Below are 26,460 nucleotides of genomic sequence, written 5' to 3' on the forward strand. Positions count from 1 at the left end.
TTGTTTCTTCTGTCCTTAATAAAACTCAATTTATTTTCATTCTTAACCACTAATTATGCTAACTATTATAAAAAAAATTTTAATTTTCGTGAAATCTTAATTACTTGTTAAAGTTTATTATTATTTTTTATATTATTAACATTTATTCAAGGTTATAAGCAAGAAGGTACCCGATGAACAAGTTAAAACTTTGATATTCTCTCTAATAGAAGGCCTTCATGATGTGCACAGTCAGAGTTCAAGTGGAGCTTGCGCAATTTTAAATTGTTTAATTAAATTCAGAGGAAGTGAAATGAACAAAGAGGTAATTCATTATTTATGACTACATATTTTATAAAATATAGTTAAATAAATTAAATAATTTGTTATTTATTTATTTAAATAAATTTTATTTATTGTTAATAAGTAGTAAAGTTATTAGAATAAATTATTAGACTTAAAATTAAAAATTTATTGATTAAAGAACTCAAACTTTAATTATCTTTATTTATCTATTTATTTAACTTTATAACTCAAAATTTATTGATTAAAGAACTCAAAGACCTTGCTAATAATAGAGAAAAGACTGATCAGGCAATATTTAAGGGGGTCAATGTGTTGTCCAAAGTGTTTAAAAATTGGAAACACAATGCAGTTTTCAAGCAGGATGGAAACAAAGTTCAGCCAAGCATTTATTAAATAGTTTAGAGAGAATTGAAGAGAGTTCTGGAGAACATTCTGGAGAAAGCATTTTTATATTGCTATGACAGAAATGAATCAAATGAATTATTTGAATTCAAATTATTCTCACAAAGAGTAAGTCTTGTGAATTATGTAAAATTTAATATTAAAGTGATGTAAAGTTAATATTTGTAAACCATAGACTGAAACAGGTTGTGGTTGTTTTTTTATTATTAGTTTTTTTGGATACTTTAATCATGTTTTTAATTTGATCACCAACTTAAAACATGGAACTTGACTTGATCATAGATAGAGCATGACACTTTAAGCAGTTGTTAGCAGGACTGATGCAACTGTATACAGTTGCAACAGTCTTGCAACAGTCAACTTAAGTTATACATTAATGCAAAATTTTAACTAAGCTTCTTATATGGCCTCGACAATGTACCAAAAGTACCAACATGGACACCATTCATGCTTAACATGGCAATGGTAATACTCTGATATTTTACAGCTGTTGATGGAATTAGCCTCTCTGAGAGCTACCACAGAGTTCAGGAAACCTTTCTACAAGCTGGCCTCAGAACCATTAAAATGAGTTTTAGAGCTGTACCCTCATTAGGAGAAAACAAAAAGATTTGGATTGCCAGTATTAAGAAGACAACCAACAATCTATGAGAAGATTCAAGAAGATCCAACGTTTATTATCCTAGGCAGGAAGCAATTTAACACAGCCTAATAGATGAAGAAGGGGTGAGAAGCTGCTCAACAGAATTTTTCTGCTTACCCCTAAAGTTTTTGCCTATCAGTTCTTCTACAAGACAGTTGCTTAATGAATTTAAAATCTGCTTAAGATGAGTAGTTTTATCAAGACACTATCTCTAGTCTTTACTAAACCAAAAGCTCTTAGACATGGGTTTTTTAAGTTAGTGTTAATTTCTTCTAGCCTTTGCCTAGAAAAGGGAATTATACAAGGCAGCAGGGCAGGGTAGTACTGAAGTACATGTTACAAGAGTGATTGTAGTAATGTATATTTATATAACTATTAAGTTAAATATAAATAAATTAAAAGAAGTAAATTCAATTAAACATTTTTAGAAAAATTTAACTAATTATAACAAAAATAATGTTTTATGTGAAATTTATGTGCTATTTAGTGGTACTATTTTTAAACTACTGAAACTGATATTTTAATGTTAAAAGTCACAGTTTTGAAGATCACTTAAAAAGTCACAATTGTGGCTTGCTGCACTTCAACAGAAAAGCCACAGGCATCCCGATTTCCAACCCTATACACAAATATAAACTTAAAATTATTCTGTAATTAAAACAAAATCCTTGAATAGTTAACATATTGGTTTAAAAAATTCTTTACAAAAAAAAATGGTAGTTTTTCCGCAGTAAAATCTAAAATATTTATATATATTATATATATATATTATATATTATATACTATATATAATATATATATATATATATATATATATAGTATATAATATATGTATTTTTCTATTGTCTCTTGGCGTTGTTAGCCGTTTTCTACTACAATGTCCTGTTCAATGATGAGTATAATCAGCATTTTTGTCCAGATTTTTTTTTATTCGGTTGACTGTTGCCACTGAAACCTTTGTCATTGATGCTATACACCTTTGAGAATAAGAAGTATTCTTCAATAATGCTCCAACTTCTCTTTTTTTTGAGGGTGAAACATCTTTTGCCTTTCCCATATTGAACAAAACACGTGATTCTAGTAAACCGTTATAGAAGTCAAATTATATGTAAAAATATTGATTTAATCATGTTTAACTGTAAAAAATAGACACATAAATAGAACTCAATAACAAAACAATAAAAAAATCTTTGAAAACTTTAAAAAGAGAGCAATACAAAAACAGCACTTACGCGACAACAACACAGGTATAACTGCCAAAATTAGGGAAAAACCCTATAACTTCATAATGAGATAAAATGCAATGTTGCCAAACTCCCAGATTAAAGTAAAAGGTACATACATACTATTTGTAAAATAAAAAAAATTATTTTGTTAAAATGTTTTGTTAATTTTGAACTTTATTCACAAAGTTTTTAAAATTTGGTCGTGTTTCTAATAATATGAGCACCCACTGTATATATATATATATATATCTATATATATATATATATATATATATATATATATATATATATATATATATATATATATATATATATATATATATATATATATATATGTTTTAGATATATATATATATATATATATATATATATATATATATATATATATATATATATATATATATATATATATATATATATATATATATATATATATATATATATATATATATATATATATATATATATATATATATATATATATATATATATATATATATATATATATATATATATATATATATATATATATATATATAGATATATATATATATATACAGTGGGTGCTCATATTATTAGAAACACGACCAAATTTTAAAAACTTTGTGAATAAAGTTCAAAATTAACAAAACATTTTAACAAAATAATTTTTTTTATTTTACAAATAGTATGTATGTACCTTTTACTTTAATCTGGGAGTTTGGCAACATTGCATTTCATCTCATTATGAAGTTATAGGGTTTTTCCCTAATTTTGACAATTTTGGCAGTTATACCTGTGTTGTTGTCGCGTAAGTGCTGTTTTTGTATTGCTCTCTTTTTAAAGTTTTCAAAGATTTTTTTATTGTTTTGTTATTGAGTTCTATTTATGTGTCTATTTTTTACAGTTAAACATGATTAAATCAATATTTTTACATATAATTTGACTTCTATAACGGTTTACTAGAATCACGTGTTTTGTTCAATATGGGAAAGGCAAAAGATGTTTCACCCTCAAAAAAAAGAGAAGTTGGAGCATTATTGAAGAATACTTCTTATTCTCAAAGGTGTATAGCATCAATGACAAAGGTTTCAGTGGCAACAGTCAACCGAATAAAAAAAAATCTGGACAAAAATGCTGATTATACTCATCATTGAACAGGACATTGTGGTAGAAAACGGCTAACAACGCCAAGAGACAATAGAAAAATACGAGATATTTGCCTAGAAAATAGGAATAAGCCTATACTATATAAGCGAATACTAACCACTTTAATACAAGATGCTGGAATACCAGTATCTCCAATGACAGTTCGTCGCTGACTCAAAGAACAAGGATTTAGATGCTGTCGACCTGCTAAAAAGCCTAAGCTCACTCTAGCAATGCAACAAAAACGCCTTGCTTGGGCTAAAAGTCATCGGCATTTGACCGTCGATGACTGGAAAAATGTAAGTACTTCATTTATAATTGTACACATTTAGAGATTTGCCTACATTAAAACTTTGACTTATAAGTTTTTTTGATGTTGTTTAGGTATGTTTCTCGGATGAATCGACAATCCAGATATTGATGAACAAATCACAGTTTGTGCGTAGACGAGCTGGAGAAAAATTCCACAAAGACTGCATCTTAGAACGTGTAAAGCATCCTCTAAGTATAATGGTATGGTCTGTCATTAGTGGACATGGAACAGGGCGCTTATATATCGTTGAAAGAACTATGCGCCAGGACTAATACATAAAAGTTCTTGACACAAGATTGGTACCACAGTTGAAGGAATGGTTCCCAAAGAACCAAAAATTTACATTTATGCATGATTCTGCCCCATGCCATAAAGCAAAGAAGGTTACAGAGTACCTAAAAGCAAAGAAAATTCCAGTGCTACCATAGCCTGGAAACTCACCAGATTTAAACCCTATTGAAAATCTGTGGGAGATCATGAAAAGGGAAATTGCTTCTGAAATGATCACCAACAAAATACAATTAATTGAAAAGATGATCAAAGTCTGGCACAATAACATAGATATTCAAAATAATGCAATAAAATGCATAGAAAGTATGCCAAGACATGTAGAAGCGGTAATAAGTGCCAAGGAAGGGATAACAAAATACTAAAATAAATCACCAATATGTAATCTTTTGCTTGTACAATAGTGGAATTATTTTAAAAAAAATATAAATAAGTATGTTTTTTGTAATAAATATAGACCGCAACACTCAAAAGTTACAAAAAAATAGTCTGCAACCTTTTTATTTCTATAATAAATAACCTTTAACACATAATTTTTAAAAAAAAGACAGTGTTTCTAATAATATGAGCACCCACTGTATATATATATATATATATATATATATATATATATATATATATATATATATATATATATATATATATATATATATATATATATATATATATATATATATATATATATATATATATATATATATATATATATATATATATATAAAATACAAACCTTAACAAACAAAGCCGCTGTGCAGAGAAACAAGTTGAGCACCATACTACCAGTGACGTGGTGGAGATAAAATTTAGAGCTTTTCGCTTATAAGACAAGCACTCTACCAATACACCACTGCTGCATATATTTTTTTCGAATAATACTAGGGACCCTTCAATTTTTTCAAGAGACAGTTAAGATCCCTAAAAAATTTTTAAATGCAGTGTTTTTTTTATTATATAGAAAAAACGTTGAGTTGTAACAGGAAAAGTTTTCAAAAAAAGTAATTTTCTCCCCTCCCTAATATGCACACACAAACACACACACACACACACACACACAATTGCTTGTTTTAACAATATCTTCTTTAATTTATTTTCATTAATTCAATATTTCAATAATTTCTAAAATGATTCTTGCAATAATTTTTTTTAAACACTAATTATATATTTATTTATATATATATATATATATATATATATATATATATATATATATATATATATATATATATATATATATATATATATATATTATATATATATTTTTTTTTATTATATAGAAAAAACGTTGAGTTGTAACAGGAAAAGTTTTCAAAAAAAGTAATTTTCTCCCCTCCCTAATATGCACACACAAACACACACACACACACACACAATTTCTTGTGTTAAAAATATCTTATTTATATTATTTTCAGTTATTAAATATGTCAATATTTTCTAAAATGATTCTTGCAAGAATTTTTTTTAAACACTAAATATATATTTATTTATATATATATATATATATATATATATATATATATATATATATATATGTATATATGCACATGTGTACTGTGTATATATATATATATTCATGTGTACTATGTACATATACCTGTTATACATATATACCGTGTACATATATATATATATCTGTTATACATGTCTACTGTGTACATAAACATGTATTATATATGTGAATTGTATAAATATATATGCGTTATACATGTGTACTGAAAATCCTTTATAAATGAAGTTTTTTATCACTAAAAATTGTAAAAGTTATTCTATTATTTAAGGTTCCAGCAATTATTCAAGCAATTGTTAATAACTTATCTGTGGTCAGTTTTGCGCAAACCACTACTGGTTCTTTGGTTGCCATGAGAACATTAGCTTCACACCACCTTATTCAAGTTTTACAAACATTTTTAGAATTTCCAGTGCCATTTAATAAGTATTAATTTTTTTTTTCTTTTTTTGAACTTTATATAACTAAAGTATATAAAGTATATATAAATTTTTTTCTTTGTTTTTCAGTTTTATTTTTATTACTAAAATAAAAGTTTTAATTGAAAATTTTATTTAAATGTTTATTATTTAATTTTTATTAAATTTATTTTTGATTTTATTTTATCAATTTTATTAGTATTTTATGTGATTTTTGGAAAACATTGGCACGTGATAAAGAGTTAGCTAGTGATACATTTGAGCATCTTCTAGATATATTACTTCATTCGTTACCTTACACAGAACATGAAGATCCTCGAGATGAATCAAAAACAATTCGTATTGCCGCTCATCTTCCTATTGCTGTATGTAAAAGTATCGAAATTTATTTGTTTATTAATTAAATGTATCCTTATCACATCATTAACTGAATGTAACCAATCACATCATTAATTGAATGTAACCAATCACATCATTAATATAGCTGTTATAAAAAACTTTTGTTATATAACTAATGATGTAACTAATCACATCATTAACATAACTGTAACTGAAAATATCTATGCTGATGACCTTGATAAATTTGTTGAGACTCTTGACAAATTTTGGAAGTTTAGGTGAAAGCAAATCACTTAGGTGAAGGAAAACTTTGATATAAAACCTCCGCTTTAATGTCAGAAGTGGTAATTGTGGTCCTTTTCATTTTAGTGTTAGTGTAACACTAAATACGCTTAGCCTTGTTCTGTAAAGTAAATTAACATTTGGAAAAGTTGCAAAATTTTGCATCAATTTTCCTCTATTGCCATTTAGTAATAGTAATAGTAATATAGATGCTGTAACGAATTACATCACGAAACACATATATGGTTATATATGAGTTATGACAGCCTACACTACTCTTTTTATATATATAATAATTTTTATATATATAATAATTTGTTATAAATCAAAATTATATATAAAAAAAATTAGAGTTTAATAAATTTCAAAAAATTTATAATAAAAGTCTATCAAGTCTTGCTTTAAAAGAGTTCAAAGACTGCACATTCACCACATAAATCGGTAATGCATTCTATTTATTCGCAATACAGTTACTAAAAAATGCTTGTCGAGACAAAGAATGCTTGACATTTTCTTTTTCAATTCTTAGATTATGACCTCTTATTGCTGATGCTGGTCCATTTGCTCGTAATGACGGTGCAAATTGTTGTGGTTTAAGCCATGTAATATGATCTATACTGTTCAATAATTTGAACTCTTGTATTAGATTGTTGCATAAACGCCTAGTCTCCAATGTAGTCAATATCATTTTGAATAATCACTCCTCATAACACAGATGTTTAAGATTCTGTACTAGTTTGGTTGCATGACGTTAGACTTTTTCTAGTGTTTTAATGTCACCTTTCAAAGTAGGATTCCATACAGGGATTGCAAACTCAAGGTGTGATCTAACTAGCACTGTGTACAGAGTACGAATCATTTCCGTATTTAAATGAGTGTAGGTACGCTTTATGACTCTGCGTACATTCTGTGCTAAAAAAAGAAATAAGTTTTGAGCTTCAGGGTACTTGTGTCAAACCTTATAGGGTACTTTTGTCAAACAGTGTGTAATCATTAAAGTTGCCAATGATGACAATATTGCAAAAATGACAAATTGATAAAGAAAAAATAAATAAAGTACTAAGCTATAAAGATTTATTTCAACTTTGAAAGTTTTAATAATGTACATTAAAATCACTAACACCATCGAATCGCAACACATCCTTTTGCAACACATCCTATCGCAACTTGACAATACTTTGATATTTTACAGCTATTTAAGGAACTAGCTTTTCTGAGAATAGAGTTTCTGAGAATAGTTTCTGAGAATAGAGCTTAAGAAATCTTACTACCAGCTGACATCAGAACTACTGAGCTTTTACACTCAAGCTTTCTATTTGACAGATATTAGCCGGATACATCTGTCCAAGATAAATATTTTTGCTTAATGTACTATCTAATGTACTAACTAATTTACTAGGATACTAGAATGTACTATGTTTTTTACCAAAGTGAACTCACTGATTTTTTTTTTACTATTATTACCTCCCTTTTTTTTACTATTATTTACCTCCCTAAGGTCAAGTAGATCACTACAATCAAGGAGGAAAATTTTTTTTTTTGTTTAATGTGGTTGCAACTCTCTCTCTCTCTCAACTCTTTAACTCCAAAACACAAACCTTGACAAACAAGGCTGCTGCACCAAAAAACTGAGCACAGTTTTACCGGAGGACATAATGGGAATCAATTTCTGAACTTCTTGTTTACAAAGTGAGCGCTCTACCTCTACACCACTACAGCATAACATATACCACATCTTGATTCTAGTTATACCTGGCATTATCTTAGAACTAGATGTGACCTGAGATTAACAAACTGATGACATCATAATATAAAGTCATCAAAAGAAACCACAGGCAAATTTTTTTTTTAAAGTCATTATCCTGCTATTTTTTAACATGTTTGCTATAACTGATGACATCATATTATAAAACTGATGACTTCATAATATAATTGATGACATCATAATATAACTGATGACTTCATAAAATAACTGATGACATAATATAACTGATAACATAATATAATTGGTAATAATTCTTAAAACAATTTTTTGAGAATAAACAACTTTTTAATATAATTAATTATTATATGAAGAGCTTATTGTGAAATAATGACAAGCCACAAAAACAAATATTTGAGAAAAATGGCTTTTAAGTTTTATTTAAATTTATAAAATCACATTTTGCAGTAAGATGATTTTATAATTATAGCTCCAATATTAAGAATTATGCCTTAATATCTTTTTGGCTATTGCGTATACTATTTATGATTATAAAAATGATAATAACTCTTTTTGAAAAAAGTGTGGCTTGTCATTGTTTCACAATAAGCCCTTCATATTAACTTTACAATTTCTTGTGGAAATTGTAATTATTAACTTGAAATTTTTTTATATAATCACAAAACTTTTTTATTTTTATTTTTGTAGTTTTTTTTTTTTTTTAACCTTTCCAGTTCTTTTTAACTATCATATCTTTATTAACCTAGGAAATAGTTATGTAGCGTTTACTACAGTAACCTAAGTGTCAGTTAGTTACTTAGTGTTTACTACAGTACCATTTTATATGAAAATTACCACAGGAAAAAAACTATACTTCAATTATTTTTCACACAATTTTTTTAATTTATATTTTTTAGATATCATCAGCGCTTACAGAAATTTTTAAGGTTCCAGAAACAGAAAAATTAGTTACTGACATGTTTCCAAAGCTGTTGTCAGCCATATTAATTAGATTAGGATCAACTGTGGATGTCTTATCTGATTTAAAAGGGCAAAAGAAAAAAAATTCGCCTTCTCCAATGAGGTTTTACAATTTTTTTAATAATATTCACAATAGTTATATTAATTATTTTACTGCATAATTAATTGATTTTAGTTATTGACATTTATGTATTATCAGCTATAAGTTAACTTTACTTGTTAAGATGCTTTAGTTGATATTTTAATATGTTAATGTAAATTAATGGTTATTAGTTAATATAAATTAGCTTGAAGCAAGGGCTTCAAGTTAATGTAAAACCAAAACACAGTATAAGGAGTGCTATAAAAAATACTATACAAGTAATATTTTTACAAGAAATAACATATTTCTTGTAAAAACATAACTTGTAATTTGAATTTCAGGTCAGGTTATCCTACTAACATGTAACCCAATACAACCTGCTTTATGTCCTACTGCCTTGTAGGATACAGTTTTTTAGGCAAAGGGTAGGAGATGTAACTCTGACTTAACAAATCCCCTGCCTTCGGACTTTTGGTTGAGTAATAGCTAGAGTTGGTGTCTCCATAAAAAATCTTGAGCAGACATTAAATGCATCCACCTGTTTTGTAGAAGATCTCCTAGGCCAAGATCTAAGAAGTAAACAAATTTTATCTGTTGGCTATCTTTACACCCCTTCTTTATCTATTAGGCTGGCATAGATGTATTTATAATACATTGTTTCCAGTTTAGGACATTAAATGCTGGATCTTTTTGACTCATATACATAGGTTTTTGGTTATGTCTTTGTTTTTATGATTAGGCAACTCATTCTATTATCTCCTAATCAGGGTACAGCTCTAAAACTCAGTTTTATGGTTCTGAGGCTGGCTGGTAGTCAGGTTTCCTGAACTCTGTGGTAGCTCTGAGAGAGGCTAATTCCATCTGTGCTTTGAGTCAAGTTCAAGTCAAAAAATGAATAAAATTTGCTCATATTCGTGGTCTTTGAAGTAACTTTTTTTTATTGAGTCTTATCTCTTTCAAAGTTTGCCTGACCTACTTGCTCTTTGTGAGACTAATTTGAGTTCAGCTGAAGCATCTTGTGGTCTTAGTGTTGATGGTTATCTTCCTTTAATTCATAGACTTATATTTGGGCTTGACATTAGCATTTGTAAGAATTTACCCATTTGTCCGGAAACTAGGTTAAATCCACAGACTATTCTTTTGTGTGCTTTTGTTTAGTACCACTTCACTCTATCACCTTTCTCTTTGTTCTATATTGCTTTGTTTCATCTCAAGCTTGCACTCTTTTCAATGTTATTTCTGATTAAATGACCAAGCCCTTTCTCTTTATTCCTCAGCCAATATCATTGTTGTTGGTGACTTTAATGCTTATTGCACTGAGTAGCTTTGCTCTAGTGTCAGTGACTCTGTAGGTGTTATGGCCCACAATTTTTGCTTTTCTCAATCTCTAATACTAATAGTCAACTTTCCAACTCATTTTCCAGACAATCCGAATCATTTACCTTCTCTTCTCAACTTACATTTGGCTTCTGATCCTACTCAGTTTTCTCCACATTCAATTTTAGGTGCTTCTGATTATGGTTTGATCTCTCAAAAACTATTATTTCATTCTTCATCATCAGAATCCCCCTATCATCGTACCACCTCTTACAACTTGGGACTGGATCTCTTTCTATGATTTTTCTTTAGGATAGCCCGTAAAAATCTTTGGTCTTCTTGCTGACGAATGTGTTTCTTGTGTAACTTTTTAGGTTCAGGCTGGCATGGAATCTTTTATTCCCATTCCACAATTCCGAGTCAAGTCTCACTCTTCTCCATTGTTTTTCTCTCATTTTGCTCCTGTAATCTCCAATTGTAGCCATTACTTCCATATCTATCACCAAAAAAGTTCTCCATGTCTGTTACTATTGGTTTGTACCAATAGTAACAGACGTCTGTTACTATTGGTACAAACCATTTACCAATAGTAACAGAACCAATGCCACATTTAAGGTGGCATTGTTTGCTGATGATACTACCATTTATTCTTGTCTCAATAAGAAACCAACACTTTGATTGCTTGAAATGTGGATTTGAGCCTTAAAAAAATCTAACTTCTGCTATAGCATGGAACTGTCACTGACTGATCAGTGGTGAACATTAACTCAGATAAAACTCAATTTTTTCAGTTAATTGTTTGCAATAATCTGGATCTTCCTTTAGTTATGAACGGTAATGTACTTGATGTGTTATCTTCCTTCATCTTCTAGGATTAACTCTTACTTCCGGTCTCTCTTGTAAACCATATATCGAATCCATTTTAAAATTTGCATCTGCTAAAGTTGCAATGTTTATGTAAGCTACAAATAAGAATTTCTAGATTTTTCTAAAACTTTTGACTCAGGTGATTGCTGAAACGTTATAAATTTAAGTTTGAGTAGAGTTTTTAAAATTGTTATTTAGAAAAAGAACACAAAAAATTGTAAATGACACTAATACATTTAAATGGAAATGATCAGAGTAACCCAAGGATTGGTGATCGGACTTTTTTAATATAGTATTCATAAATAATTTAACTAGATTGTTGATGGTTCACTAGATTGATGTTGATTCACTAGATTGGTGATGTAGAGTTAATGCAAAACAACTTTTAAAATATGGTGTTGCACGTTGTATTGCAAGCATTTTCAAGTTGTATTTCAAAATGCAATTTAATTTTAAAAATTTTCAATTATCCTACACAGTTTATTTTTATCTTTTTTAGTTGTTCAATAGAATGCTTAAAAGAATTTATTGAACGAAGTAAATGTGTTTTATTAAAACAGTACATGGATGAGCAAAATGCGTGGGAGAAGTTTGAAAATGTAGAAACATTTACAGACGGAATTCAAGTTGTTGCAATGTAAATATTTTTAACAAAATTTTTTGTTGTCTTCAATAAAAACATCCCCATGTTTTATAAATTTATAGTTGTTTTTTATGTAAAATATTTTTGTAGATATGCTAACAATAAATAGTTGCTTTTTATATAAACATCTTTTAAACAAATGCTTTTTGCTATAATACCCTTTTTTTGAAGAAAAAAATTGATAACATCAAAAATAGGAAAATAAATTACGTAACGCAAACTTTCACAATAAACAAATCAAAAAAGATCAAAAGTTTTCCGTTGCAGAGTTTTAATTTAAATAAAAAATCAAAATAGCTCATTAAGTTTAATGAAAATCGCCGCGTAAAAGAGCCTAATATCTCCTGCTTCTGTTTTTAAAATATTTTTGTTATGGGCGATCCCTTATATTTTTGAATAATAAGATTGAGTACTTAAACTCTAAAAATCTTTCTGTAAATTTTTTTTTATTGTCATAAAAAAATGTACTTGCGCCAAAGCTTTATATAATAGTTACTTTTAGTGGAATTTGCAAGTATCATTCATCTTGTGTAAATGACTTAGTTTCTGCGTTACTACCATCTCTTTCAAGTTTGTATGATTACCAAAGAGTTGTTCCCGCTGCTATTTTTTCTGAGGTTTGTTAATTTGATTTGTATTGATTTTAATTTATTCTTGTGATATTTTTTATCTATTCTTGGTATGTTTTCTTTTTTATTTAGTTGATTAATGAAAGTTGTTGCGGGGATATGCAGCTAGTTGAACTTCTAATGAATAGTTTACTATCTAAACTTGTTGATCCATCACATGTTGTGAGAAAGCTATGCATACGTGGTTTAGGTAATGTAGCAAGTGTTGGTGGACAGAAATTGCAAACCTATTCTACAACTATTCTCTCTGCAATGATGGCTGGTATGGATGACAAAGAAGATCCTCAAATGAGTATTACATTAGAAGCAATGTCTGGGCTATCTAAGATTCTAGCTCTTCTTGATGAATCTTCTGTGCGACAAATTTTAATAAACATTTGCTTAAGAATAAGACCGTGCTTTGAAAAAGTAATTTTTTTTTTTTTTTTTTCAACATATATACATTTTTTTTTTAATTTTGTCTATGTATGAGTTTATTTATAATATTTTCAATATTTACAAAGGAGAGTAGCGCAGTTAGAGCAGCAGCAATATCATTGTTTGGAAATTTAGCTCGTTTTGGCAAAGGTCCGTCAGAGAGTGCATTTCTTGAACAGATTCACACAAATTTTATCAGTTTACTTCTTCATTTGCATGAAGAGGATGAAGTTACTAAAGTAAAAATATTCACTTAAATCCAGTTTTTTTTTAATTTATGGAATTACAATAAAGTTGTATTGAATATTCATAATTAAATCTCCAATAAAAAGTTTAACAATTCAAGTTATATAATTTTTTCAAGTATTTTTTATATATTTATATTAGGCAAGCAAAGCAGCCTTGCGTAAAATTGGCGCGAAATTAAATTCAGTTTCAATTAATGAAATGTTTCAAAAACACCTTATTGAAGATGGTAACCTTCACTATGGCGAGTTTATTAATGACTTATCACGACTCATTGTAAGTAAACAGCAAATTCTACACTTTTGAGTTATACTAAATAATAGAGATTTTTAATTGTTTTTATTTTCATCATTAGATTGCTGACCATGTTGATAAAATGAACTTTTATGTAATGGGTTGTGTTAGTTTTTTTAAAAGCAACTGGCCAGAGATTCGAGCTAATGCTGCACTTTTTATAGGCTTCTTGTTAGGGAATCTAAAGAAAAATCAAAGAGAAACAATCTCCATAGAACATATATGTAGTGGTAATGTTGAATTTTTTTATCATTTAATATTTTTTTTTTTTTAATTTTGTTTTAAAAAGTGTTAGATTTAAAAATTTTTTTTACAGAAAAATTAAAGCTGTTTTATACTATTGTGTAATCATATAGTAAGTAGTCGTGGTCTAGCATTATGTATTCGTGCAGTAATCGTTGTCTAACATTATTTAGTTGTGCAGAAATCGTTGTTTAACATTATTAGTGATCGACTTAAACTCTGTTTTGGTATCGGTTTCGGCCGAAATTTCAATTTGAACCGATACCGAAACTTCGGTTTCGGTATTTTATTTTCGGTATTTTATTTCGGTAATTTGAACCGATACCGAAACTTCGGTTTCGGTACTTCTTATTAATTCGTTAAAAAGCAAAATTTCGGTTGAAAAACATACTGAAATTTTTATCTTATTTAGAAAAATAGTTATTTTTTAGAATTTTCACAAAATATTTTAAGAATTTTCACAAAAATATAGAGAATTTTCACATAATTCATCGAAAAAATCATGTTTTGCAGAGAAAATCTGCCAGTTGTTAAATTTCGCTATTAACTTATATCGCCAACTTATGTATTAAATCTCAATTTAGGATACACATGTAACTAATTCTAACATAATACGAGTATAAAAAAACAGCAAATCTAAAATTGCATTTTTAAATAAATTTTTCTAATAAAATAAATTTTAACTAGCCGAAATTTCGGTATCGGTTCCGGTAAAATATTTGCGGAAATGTCAGTTTCGGTTTCGGCACCAAATTTGAGTACCCGAAATTTTGGTTTATTTCGGTTTCGGCTTTTTTTCTGTTTCGGTCGGTTACTAAACATGCAGTTGTGTAGTTATCAATGTTTAACATCATGCAGTTGTTTATTAATTGTTGTTTAACATTTTGTTATCGTGCAGTAATCATTGTTTAACATTATGTAATCTTGTTGTAACTCGTTGTCTATATCGTATGTCGTATCGTTGTCTAACATGTATTCGTGTAATTATTGTTTAACAATAAGCAGTCGTGTATTGTTTAGCATGTAATCGTGTAGTAATTGTTATTTAACATTATGTAATCGTGTAACAATCATTAATTAACATTTTGTAATTATGGTATGAGGGGAAGAATAAAAATTGTGCAATTATTTTTGTGAAATATTTTGATAAATTTCCTCCCGAGGAGCAGGGATTCAATTTCCTCAGGAGGTGGAGGAGGGATTGAATTTTATTTTCACTCAAAGTTACATTATGTTCAATTATTAACATAACAAAATATTTTATGTTAAAAATGTTAGTTTTTAATAAACTTTTTTTTATTATGTGTTTCATACCACCACAGAATGAGGATTATCTTCATCTCTGATATACAAAATCTCAGGGTTGAAAATACAGCGTATATAAAATTGGAATATATTTTTTTTTTATTAATAATGAGTATTTAAAAAAATGTAAAAGCAATAATAAATAATCTTTTATTTTTTACGTTCAGCATTAGTAGTACTTATAAAAGATCCATCTCCGTTGGTTCGATCTCGCGCTGCTGAAGCAATTAGTTTACTTTACGATTATTGAATTCCTATAAAAAACATATATACTGCAAAAGTAATGCAAAACAATTTTGCAATTACTAAATCCTAAACACAAGAAAATTTTGCATTACCAAAATGTGCATGCTGGTAGATGTGCCAAAATGCTGAGAGATTTTTTAAACAAATATTTCTTCTAAATTTAAAAACTCATAGAGTGTTAATATAAAGTTAAGTTAGAGGTGTACAATATTAGTATAAATATGCAATATTAGTATAAATATGCAATATGCAATATGTACAATACACGATAATTATGATAATTATAATCTATTCAATAATATTTTAAAAATTAGCATAATGTTGCGTAACTAAGGCGTAACTGCGATTATGATAAAATTTTGACTTTGTTATGATTTCAAAAACTTTTAAAAAAATCTTATTTACTATTCTTTTAAAAAAAAGTTGTTTTTTGTTGATTTAAGAACCTTTTCTATACAATTTTTCCTCATGGAGTACGATCTTTTTATACAATATAATTTTTTTTTATTTTATATCATTTCTACCGCAAATGACGACTATATAAATATATTATATATCATGTACGATGCAAATTGTTAATAATAATATTTGACTTGGAAAGTTTGTTGTTGTTGTTGTTGTTGTTTTTTTGTTTTTATTTTGTTTTACCTTACATATTGCATCTCTTTCTCGTTCATTTCGGTTGAAGGAGAACCTTGCTTAACGCACTTTATCAAGGTATTTGTGGTAAACGAGTTTTTAAAAAATTTTAACACATCATTTTTATTAAGACTTTAAAAATATTGTTCTTTAGTTATTGTGTCAACATTAGGATTGAGCAGACGTTATGTCGTGGTTAGAGCGCTTGCTTTAGAAGCTAGGGATCCAGTGTTCAATGGGAGCGCTTGACATATTAAACGAACTAAATGAACTAAATCTAGTTAAATGCTCTTCTACGGAGTTTTGTGACAAGACCATTATGTCGTCTTGGGGCACCTAAAACAAAAAATATATAATATATTTTTCCTTGAAAAAAATACATCAACTTGAATTTATAATAGTTTTATCATAAATTTATGATAAAACTATTATAAATCGTCATACTTATGATAATTTATAAATCATAAATTATCATAAGTATGACATAATTTATAAATCATAAATTATCATAAGTTTTATCACATTTATCATAAGCTTTATTGTAAAATGTGGCGTAGGGTAGAGCGAAGTTATTGGACCTTAGGCGCTTGTTGGGGAAATAAGATATCTCTAAAACTACTCGTGGGATGACAAAATATATAATGGAATTAAAATGATAACATAAAGCGCAACAAAATATCGTTGGACGGTAGTCGAGTTAGTTGCACAGTTTTTTTTATTTTAGACCAAAAAAATCTTCTTTTTTTTTTTTTTTTTTTGATGTTTATAAGTTTTTTTTATCAGCTATCACTTAAGGGTTGATATTTTAATAAATAATCAGACTTTCGATTACATTAAGCCGTTTTTTTAATTAGTCTTACTGCTCTCTTTAAAACCAAACTAAGGTGTCACCTTGTCTGGTACGGTTAACTAAGGTGTCACCTTATCTAGTAGAGGTAAATAAACTGTCACCTTGTCTAGTAGGGCTAAGTAGAGAAGCTATGAAAAAAATAAATAAAATTGAACTATCGAACACAAAGAAACAACTTTGATTAAAAATTATTTTGCGGTACATGCATATTTTTAAATTTTGTAATTTTTAAATCGGCTTTAAAGTTTAAAATAATTGAAGGGCTTATTGTGAAACAATGACAAGCTACATTTTTTTCAAAAATGAGTTATTATCATTTTTATAATCATAAATAGTATACGCAATTTTTATTATTTATTTTTGTCCAATATATAATATCCATTAGTATTTTTATGATGTATAAATTTGAGAGAATAATAAGTAAGCACTGATTTTATAGATTTAAATAAAACTTAAAAGTCATTTTTCTCAAATATTTGTTTTTGTGGCCTGTCATTGTTTCACAATAAGCCCTTTAATTATATAGAATAATATTTTTATATTTTATGACATTTTCTAATTATTTAATTTTTTTCTCTCCTCTTACTTACGTCATTAAAATGTATAAAGTAAAAAGTTTATAAATAATAGACACGCTTGCAGTTAACGATAGTTTTATTAACGATTTATCTTCTTAGGACAGGTTGCGCAGTTTGGTAAATTTCAGACAATATCTTCTCAAACAATTCTAAAAAACATTAATTTTTTTTTAATCAATTTTTACCAGGTTAAATTATCTTTTTAATTGGGAAAAAATTATGCAAACTTGATGCATCGTTTATGAAATCTGCAAGAATTAGTAAAAGTTGTTCAAACAGCATCAATTTTAATCGCATTTTATCGCATTTAATTTTAACCATCAATTACGACATTCCATTTATTTTATTCAGGACCTTAACCTATTTCAAATGTCGTATTCAGGACCTGAATTAGTAAAAACAGTACGGCTAGTGATCAATTTAGTATATACTTATTTTAATTTGCCACATTTTTCAACAAAAACTGTAGAAAATGCAATTCAAATAGAAAATAAAACAGTTGAAAATAAAACAAAGAATACTGGTTTTATGATAAGAAACACAAATTTACGTCATACTTGGTTGTACTTGTTAAAACAAAAAATACTGGTAGTTTTTATGATAAGAAACACTATTAATTTACGTTATATTTAGTTGTACTTGTTAAACCACTTTTTGTTATGTATGATATACGTATATTATGTCATGTAGTTGTAACGTAACGATGTGTAAAATAAAAAATAAAATAAAAAGTAGATGAGGACGGGGTAACGAGGTAAAATGAATACTTTTCATGCGTTTTTTTCTTTGACAAGTTGCAATTCTCTGCGTTGCTTCTCATAAGACTATGAATTACAATGGTTACTAAAAAGTTAAAAACGTTTTTAGTAACCATTAAACCTCGGCACCGTTGTTATGAGTATCTGATTAAAAACAATAATTTAATAAGTATACAACATCTAAAAGTACAAAAAAGAATAGTGGTCACACTTGTTCAAGTAGTCTCTATCTGTTCACACTTGTTTATGTTCAGATGCTATTCGGCACATCATTTATAACAAAAATTTTAGGTTGTATCAAAGTTATTTCAGATTCTCAAGACAAAAGTTCAACATTGATAAAGGAAACCTAGTGTAGTTTATACTTTTTCACCTAAACCCGAAAGTTTATTGCCTTTATACTTTTTTTGAGAAAATGTTTTTTTCAAACAATAGGTGGAGCTACAACAAATTCCTAGTTTTTTGAATTTTTAATTCTGAAATTAAAATATTAAAAGATGTTTAGTGTTAATACATACTTCAAAAGAAAAAAAAATGAATTTTAGTTATTTTTACCAATAGCAAAATATGGAAAAAATAGTTATATATTTAAGTTATTGTATAAAAAAAAGTTGTAAAAGATTACAAAAAAACGTTTTATTGTTTTGAAAATTCGATTGTAAATAACTTTCCAAAGCAACTAGAGATTTTTCCGCATCTTTTTTTTTTTATGTTAATTCAATCTATCAACTCTATATCTATATTAGAAGTGAGCGCTCTACCACTAAACCACTACCGCTTAAAGACCGTTTACTAGACACCATTTACCAAAATACCAATTTAAAACGGCTGCGCAAGTGGTAAATTTTGTTTTAGTAAGTTTAAATTTTATTTTGTATTCGGTAAATTTTTACCTCAATTAGCAACCAAACAAAAATTGGCCTAAACGTAAAAAACCATCCACAAAATTTGAACAAAAGTTTCTTTGTGAAAAACATTTGGTCGTTGCCAATGTGCGCTACAACCACGAACAAGGAGCCTTTATGTATGCATCCTCCCAGCAGCAAACAAAAGATGGTTGTCTTCTTTTCAAATTAGAAGCTCAGTCTGAATCTTCAATTGACAGAGCCTTCTTCAAAACCATGTCACGGTCATAGTTTTGAAGAAGAAAAAAATACGTTTGCTGTTGTTGACATTTGTCTTGGAAAATTATGCTTAAAATGATCTTTAAATCTGTATGAAAATAGAGTGCTCAAACTCAAATACTAACATCCAAATTACAAACTGGTAATTCGAATTATTTAAAATTTATTGCAATTTGCCATCAATGTTTTTTTTTTTTCAATCCTTATTAAGTTATAATTTTATTTTTGTACACTTTTTTTTTTTTTTGCTGCTCTTGATGTAGACTAGATGTAGATATCTTCATGTAGACTAGTAGACATTGAAAGTCACTTTTATTTTAACTTTTTCTTTTGAATTTTTCTGGACCACTTTCAAACGTCAGACCACTTTCAAACGCTAGACCACTTTCAAACGCCCATTTCTATGCCCAAATTTAAATCTACAGTTAAGTAAAAAACTAAGATTTTATCTAGCATGGTGTAAATATTATTCATTTTCTATTTTTGAAAAAGATAGGTGTCAAACCAAAAATTATACTCTTTACTGAATTTTGCTTGAAGACCCTAAAGTTCAAGAAATGGTTGAGACAATAGGAATAGAAGTTGTAAAATGATCTCAAACTTTTACTACAAATTTAGTCTTGATAGATATAGACCCTTTTCCACATTCATGTTAAAGGAAAAGACGCTCCAGATTAGTCAAATGGTTTCACTACATTTTATTGATAACATTGCAGCTTTAAAATCATCTATAGAAAAAAGTTTCCTAAAAGACCTTTTCAGATTTGCATTGAAAAACATTGATAAAATATCTGCACACTTGCAAAAAGAAATTTATGACCTAGAAAACAAACAACAACAATCTAGAAAGTTTTGTATTAATAGAGGAACCAAAACTGAACATTAATTTTTTGATAATGATATAAATCATCATAAAAAATTAAATAATTTAAAACTAAATAAAAATTATTAAAAATACTTGCTTGAATGAAAAAGTTTTGAATGTTTTGACTCGAAATCCCTCCGCTGTTCCATGCTTAGTTTGCCATCAAACCTTGCAGCAAATGACTAAACCACCAGGTGACTCCACTGCTAAAGAGGGTTTCTTGAAATATGGCGCTTGCATTCTGCACTTTGAACTTCGGATATTTAAATCTCCTCTTCGCATTGAGTACAGGAGGAAAACCAACTGAAGGAGCAACAACAAGGTTTTGAGGTGCGTGGCAAAAAATTATTCGCAAAAACATCCTGGATTGCTGGATTATTAGACTAGTCCATGCGCCTAATGAAAATTAATGATCCGTTCATGCTGTTCTTGTTTATCCATTTCTTGTCTCAAACAAATTGAGCTCAGAAGAAACAGATCTCACGTGAAATATTTGCGTAAAACATCTTTATTGTAGCTAGTGAGAAATGAGACAGACAAATCAGATGCTAATGATTTTTAGATTTTATAACTGTCCCACTTTTTACAATTTTATAATTAGTTTTTATAATTCAAGGTATTCTGTAGTATTACTGTAGTAACTCTTGTATTTTTCAAGAAACAAAAAGTTTCAATATGCTCATTGTAGTGGATAAAACTTTTTAGTATATAAATACGTAATATAAAAAAATATATATTAGAATTTAATTTTTTGACTTTTTCACCATTTAACACAACTATTCTTTTTTTCTTTTACTGTTTTATATATATATATATATATATATATATATATATATATATATATATATATATATATATATATATATATATATATATATATATATATAGCTGATAAAATGAACACATTTTTTATATTAGTTGGAAAGAATTTAGCTAAAAATATTCGAACCGAAATAAAAAATAAATTAATAACTTTAATTTTCCTTTAGTGTCTTTAGATTCTTTTGAATTAACTTTTGATGAGTTTGATAAAATATTTAAAATAATTAAGTCAAATAAAGCAATACGTCATGATGATATTAGAGGAAATATAGTTATTAACTCATATGAAACCATAAAAAATGTTCTATATAAAGTATTTAAATGTTCAATTGATCAAGGAATATTTCCTGATCAGTTGAAAATAGCGAAAGTTACACCAATAAAAAAAGAAGAGAGTTACTGAATGTCAGTACCGTCCTATCTCTGTTCTCTCTGTTTTTTCTAAAATTTCAGAGAGAATTCTTTATAACAAAATTTTTCTACATCTGTCTCAAAATAATATATTATTCAAAAATCAATATGGGTTTAAGAAAATAACTCTACTGAGCACCTTATACCAAAAGTAACTCAATATATTACAGATTCATTTGAAAAGTCCAAATTTACTATAGGCATTTTTGTTGACTTATCAAAAGCGTTTGATATGATCGACCATAAAATCCTTTTCAAAAAACTGAAATATTATGGAATCAGAGGAAATTTTCTTAATGCTAATAAAAAGTTATTTACGCAATAGAAAACAATTTGTTCATTTCGACCAATCATCACGATCTCAATTATTGGAAATAACTTGCAAAGTTCCTCAAGGATCTGTACTAGGATCTCTTCTTTTTCTCATTTACATAAACTACCTCTATGAAGCATCCAATTTGATGACAGTTATGTTTGCTGATGACATAAATTTTTTTTTTTATCTCATAGCAGCATAACGACACTATTTTCTTGTATGGACAATGAACTAATGAAAATTTCTCAATGGTTTAAATTAAACAAACTTTCTCTGAATATTGAAAAAATAAAATGATATCTTTTTCATTTTAACTCTAAAAAACGTCTACTTCCAATTGAGCTTCCTCCTCTTTTTATTGATGGCGTTCAATTTAAAAGAGCAACAGGTACAAACTTTGTAGGGTTTCAATTGATGAAAATCTGACGTGGAAGAAACATATCGAAAACATTACCTGCAAAATTTTGAAAAGTGTAGGTATAGTATATAAAGCAAGAAGCATGTTAAATAAACATATTTTAACTCAACTATACTACTCATTCATTGATTGCCATATAAACTATGCAAATGCGGCTTGCGGTAGTGTCAATAAAAGTAAATTAGAACCTCTTCATCGCCAACAAAAACATGCTGCACGTCTTATTAATTTTAAAGACCGTTTTTCACATGCTAAGCCTCTTTTTATTGAAATGAATATTTTAAATATATTTCAACTAAATATTTTTAATGTATTGTGTTTTATGTTTAAATGTAAAACTCGTACAGCTCCGGTTTCTTTTCACAATTTATATTCCTTAAAAGAAAAAAATAAATATAATTTACGAAATAATAATTTCCTTCTTCAACCAGTTTTCAGAACCAATTTAGGCAAGTTTTTTATTTCTTTTCGAGGGGCGTGTCTATGAAACAAAATAGTTTTGAAACATTTTGATTTTTCTCAAGACCTGAACTTTTTCGCATTTAAAAGGAAATAAAAAAGTACCATTCTCTCTATTGACAACATACTTACATATTTTTAAACTTAATTATTTTGATTTATTTATAATGTTTTTACGAATTCTTATATAAAAAATATTTATTTGACTATATACTTATATATTTAAATTTTGTTTTGTTAATTTTATTTTTGTGTATCATGTTAATTTAATTTTATACCTATCAAGTCTTGTATTTTAAGTATTTATATAAACGTTAATTTTTACTTCTAAATTTCGTTTTATAAACTTTATTTGACTACCTTATTTATTTTATACACATTACAAAATTGTTTCAAACACGTAACGATTGTAAGCGGTTCTTGATGACAAGATCATCAGATCTTCTGCAAGTCTCCGCGTTCTTATTTTATATGTAACAAAATTTGTAATTTTTTATTTATATGCATTCTTCTTTCATTTATTTTATTGTAATAGTTTGTAAGAAATAGAAGAAATATATATATATATTTTACATATCCGGTCGGATACAGGTAAGCCGAATATATATTTTAATATCAGGAAATATGTCGGATATGCCGGATATATTGAATATTTTAGGGGAATAGGAGGGCGGGGTCTAGAGGCACCCCCCCCCTCCCTTCAGTGATAAGCTGTTAGCGGGACCGATATTCTTAAATATCACTTATGTTTAAGTTTACCCTGTTAAGTTTTATCTGAACTTAAAGAGTTGTTTTAAAATGGCGTCTCTTTGTAAAAAGCATTTTTAAAATGCACGAATTTTAATATGGGAGTAACTGAAGTAGCGTACGCTACTTTAGTTAAACATAAAAAACTTTTTTATTTAAAACAATTTTAAAGTTACCGATATTGTGTGCTGCTGATAAGCTCGAATTCTCTTTCCATTAAGTCATTAACAACCTTTTCAGTTTGGTCGAACACATAGCAAATCGATCAATAATGTCTTTTGATTGCAAAGACTCCAGTATGTCTCTCTCACTCGCTAAAACTGTTACTGATGAAAACCAATCATCGATCATGGTGCTTCGTAATTAATTTCTTATAATCTTATTACAATACCTGACTCATTAATTACCTGACTCATTAACTACCTGACTCATTAATTACCTGACTCATTAAATATCTGACTCATTGCACGCTCAGCACTGCAACTTGTTACGGCTATAGTTGTCAATATTTTTACAAAACAAAGTAAATTTGGAAACAATTACAGTACTTCTAGACCTCGCAATGGCTTAACGAAACTATAGTCAATCCAGTTAGAAGTTTGATCGTCATCAGAAACATCACATTTGTCATCATTTTTACAACCCTCGTTATTGCTTAGTTCTCCAGATTTCTTTCATTTGCAATGTCTTTTGCATTCAAATTATAAAAGTTACAAATGTTTTGTATTTGAGACGGACTAATTATTTCAGATGATAACAAACTTTTAGTTGTGAAATAATGCACTTCTTCTAAATAAGAAGTATCGCTATCACTGAATCTTTCTTTAATCTCTTGCAAAACAACATCCAATCCACGAATTACAACCCCCACTTTATATGCCTGTTCAGGATCATTGATACGTTAATCAGCAGCCGTCTCCCCTGCATGAGTTTTGTCTTTCTGTTTCTTTTTGGTTTGAAGTTGGTGTCAATATTGTGGAAGATACAAAATTCTATTGCGGATTTTTTAATGTCACGGTAGAGATCATCAACATTATTACTCATATTTGTCAGTTTTTTTATACAAATATTAATACGTGAAACTGTAATTTAGAGGTCTGCTGCATTGGCCTGCAAAATACGAGAAACTGGCCCAGTTACATCAAATATTGATTTCAAAAAATACATACACATTATACAGCTTATATCATCTACTTTACATAACAGCCACTTGCTGAATTTGTTGTCTCTGAGTCATGACTATTTGTTGACAAAAATTCCAAAGCATCAACAATGCAGTCATAACAATCAAGCGCGGTTTTAATGCCGTCTTCTACTGATCTCCACTTTCGGTTTGTATCAGAAACTCTTTTCAACGATTTTGTTTATCTGGCATTCTGCTGTATTTTGACAAAAACAGAATGTCACTTGTGTCCTGAGAAAAAATTATACAGTTCTTGAATAATTCCTAAAACATCGGTTATTTCGGAATAATATTTTAAAACGGATTCAATACCTAGATTTAATCGGTGTGCACTGCACCAAACATACATGGTATTTAGAGCCTTTCAAAGATTAATGTTTTTAGAACATTTAATTTGCCTCTGCAGTTACTTGCACCATCGTAACTTTAGCTAATAATCCAATTTGTTTCGACATTGATACTTGATTAAATTGAAAAACTTCTCTCACTCAGAATTTTTCCAGATGTCTCACTTGTTGTAAACATTTCAATTACTCTCTCAACTGGACGTGAACCAGCAGGTGTATTTTCTAAACAACGTAAGATGAGGCATTGGACTTCCATTTTAGATTTATTTTGGGTTCCATCACTAATAATGTAACAAACTTTTTGATTCCTCACGTCTGTTACAATTTTCTCAACAACTAAATTTTTCAGTGTAGTTTCCAACAGGTTTTCGGCTTCTAACGAAAATCATTCGAACGAATAATATTCAACATTTCTAAATAATCGGCCGACGAAGCATCAAATTCAGAAATATCTCGAAAAAGATGCAAAAAATTACCCTCCTCGGAATTATGACCACGAATGGCCATCATTTCAGTAGAAAAAAGTTTCAAACAAAATTTCAGACAAAAATTTCAATCATTTGATAGTCACATATACGACTTGCCTATTCTTTTCTGATGATTTCATAATGATGGTGTAAATTTGAAAATATCTCATCTAGTCGATTCTAACTACACCATCTAATTCTTGCTAGCTCAGCTTTGTGATGTTCTTGACTGTACTCGTGATTTACGATATTTCATGATGCATTGTTCCAACTTTTTATTCCCTGGTTGACCCAATTCAATGATGCTGATGGTCTACCAAATAGAAGACAATCCACACAATACAAACTATCTTTCGAAAAACAATAACTAAGCCATTTTGCTGTCATTTTCTGATTTTTTCACACCGTCAGGTAATTTTGAATAATAAAATTTGAAGATTTGTTTTAATTTTGCGACTTTTTTATTTTCCATTTTTATATAGCAAGATATTTTTTTTTAATTTTCATTTTCTTTAAATGATTTTTCAAAATAAAATAATCTTATCGTATTTTTTATTATTTAAAAACAAGGATTGCGAACAAGGTCGGTCACGTTTTTGTGGAAATGCAAACGTTTTTTTGGGCAAATGGTTTGTAAATAACAATTGGTTTATAACAGATTGCAGGAAGAAAAAC

General features: G+C 28.1%; 1 protein-coding gene across 2 annotated transcripts in view; it reads left to right on the forward strand.

The window, feature by feature from the left end:
* LOC100204991 (maestro heat-like repeat-containing protein family member 1) overlaps positions 1-16,401 on the forward strand; it is a 112,717-nt gene extending 96,316 nt beyond the window's left edge. For both annotated transcript variants that reach the window (XM_065820602.1, XM_065820603.1), the window contains exons 28-38: positions 152-304; positions 6,061-6,215; positions 6,408-6,573; positions 9,449-9,615; positions 12,278-12,415; positions 12,924-13,038; positions 13,123-13,458; positions 13,554-13,706; positions 13,855-13,989; positions 14,069-14,237; positions 15,723-16,401. In XM_065820602.1, the coding sequence (XP_065676674.1) occupies positions 152-304; positions 6,061-6,215; positions 6,408-6,573; positions 9,449-9,615; positions 12,278-12,415; positions 12,924-13,038; positions 13,123-13,458; positions 13,554-13,706; positions 13,855-13,989; positions 14,069-14,237; positions 15,723-15,805 (1,770 nt within the window). In that variant the 3' untranslated portion in view covers positions 15,806-16,401. The remainder of the gene's footprint in view (positions 1-151; positions 305-6,060; positions 6,216-6,407; positions 6,574-9,448; positions 9,616-12,277; positions 12,416-12,923; positions 13,039-13,122; positions 13,459-13,553; positions 13,707-13,854; positions 13,990-14,068; positions 14,238-15,722) is intronic.
* The last annotated feature ends 10,059 nt before the right edge of the window (positions 16,402-26,460 follow it).

The sequence above is a fragment of the Hydra vulgaris genome, chromosome 15, assembly GCF_038396675.1.
Source record: "Hydra vulgaris chromosome 15, alternate assembly HydraT2T_AEP".
Classification (NCBI taxonomy): domain Eukaryota; kingdom Metazoa; phylum Cnidaria; class Hydrozoa; order Anthoathecata; family Hydridae; genus Hydra; species Hydra vulgaris.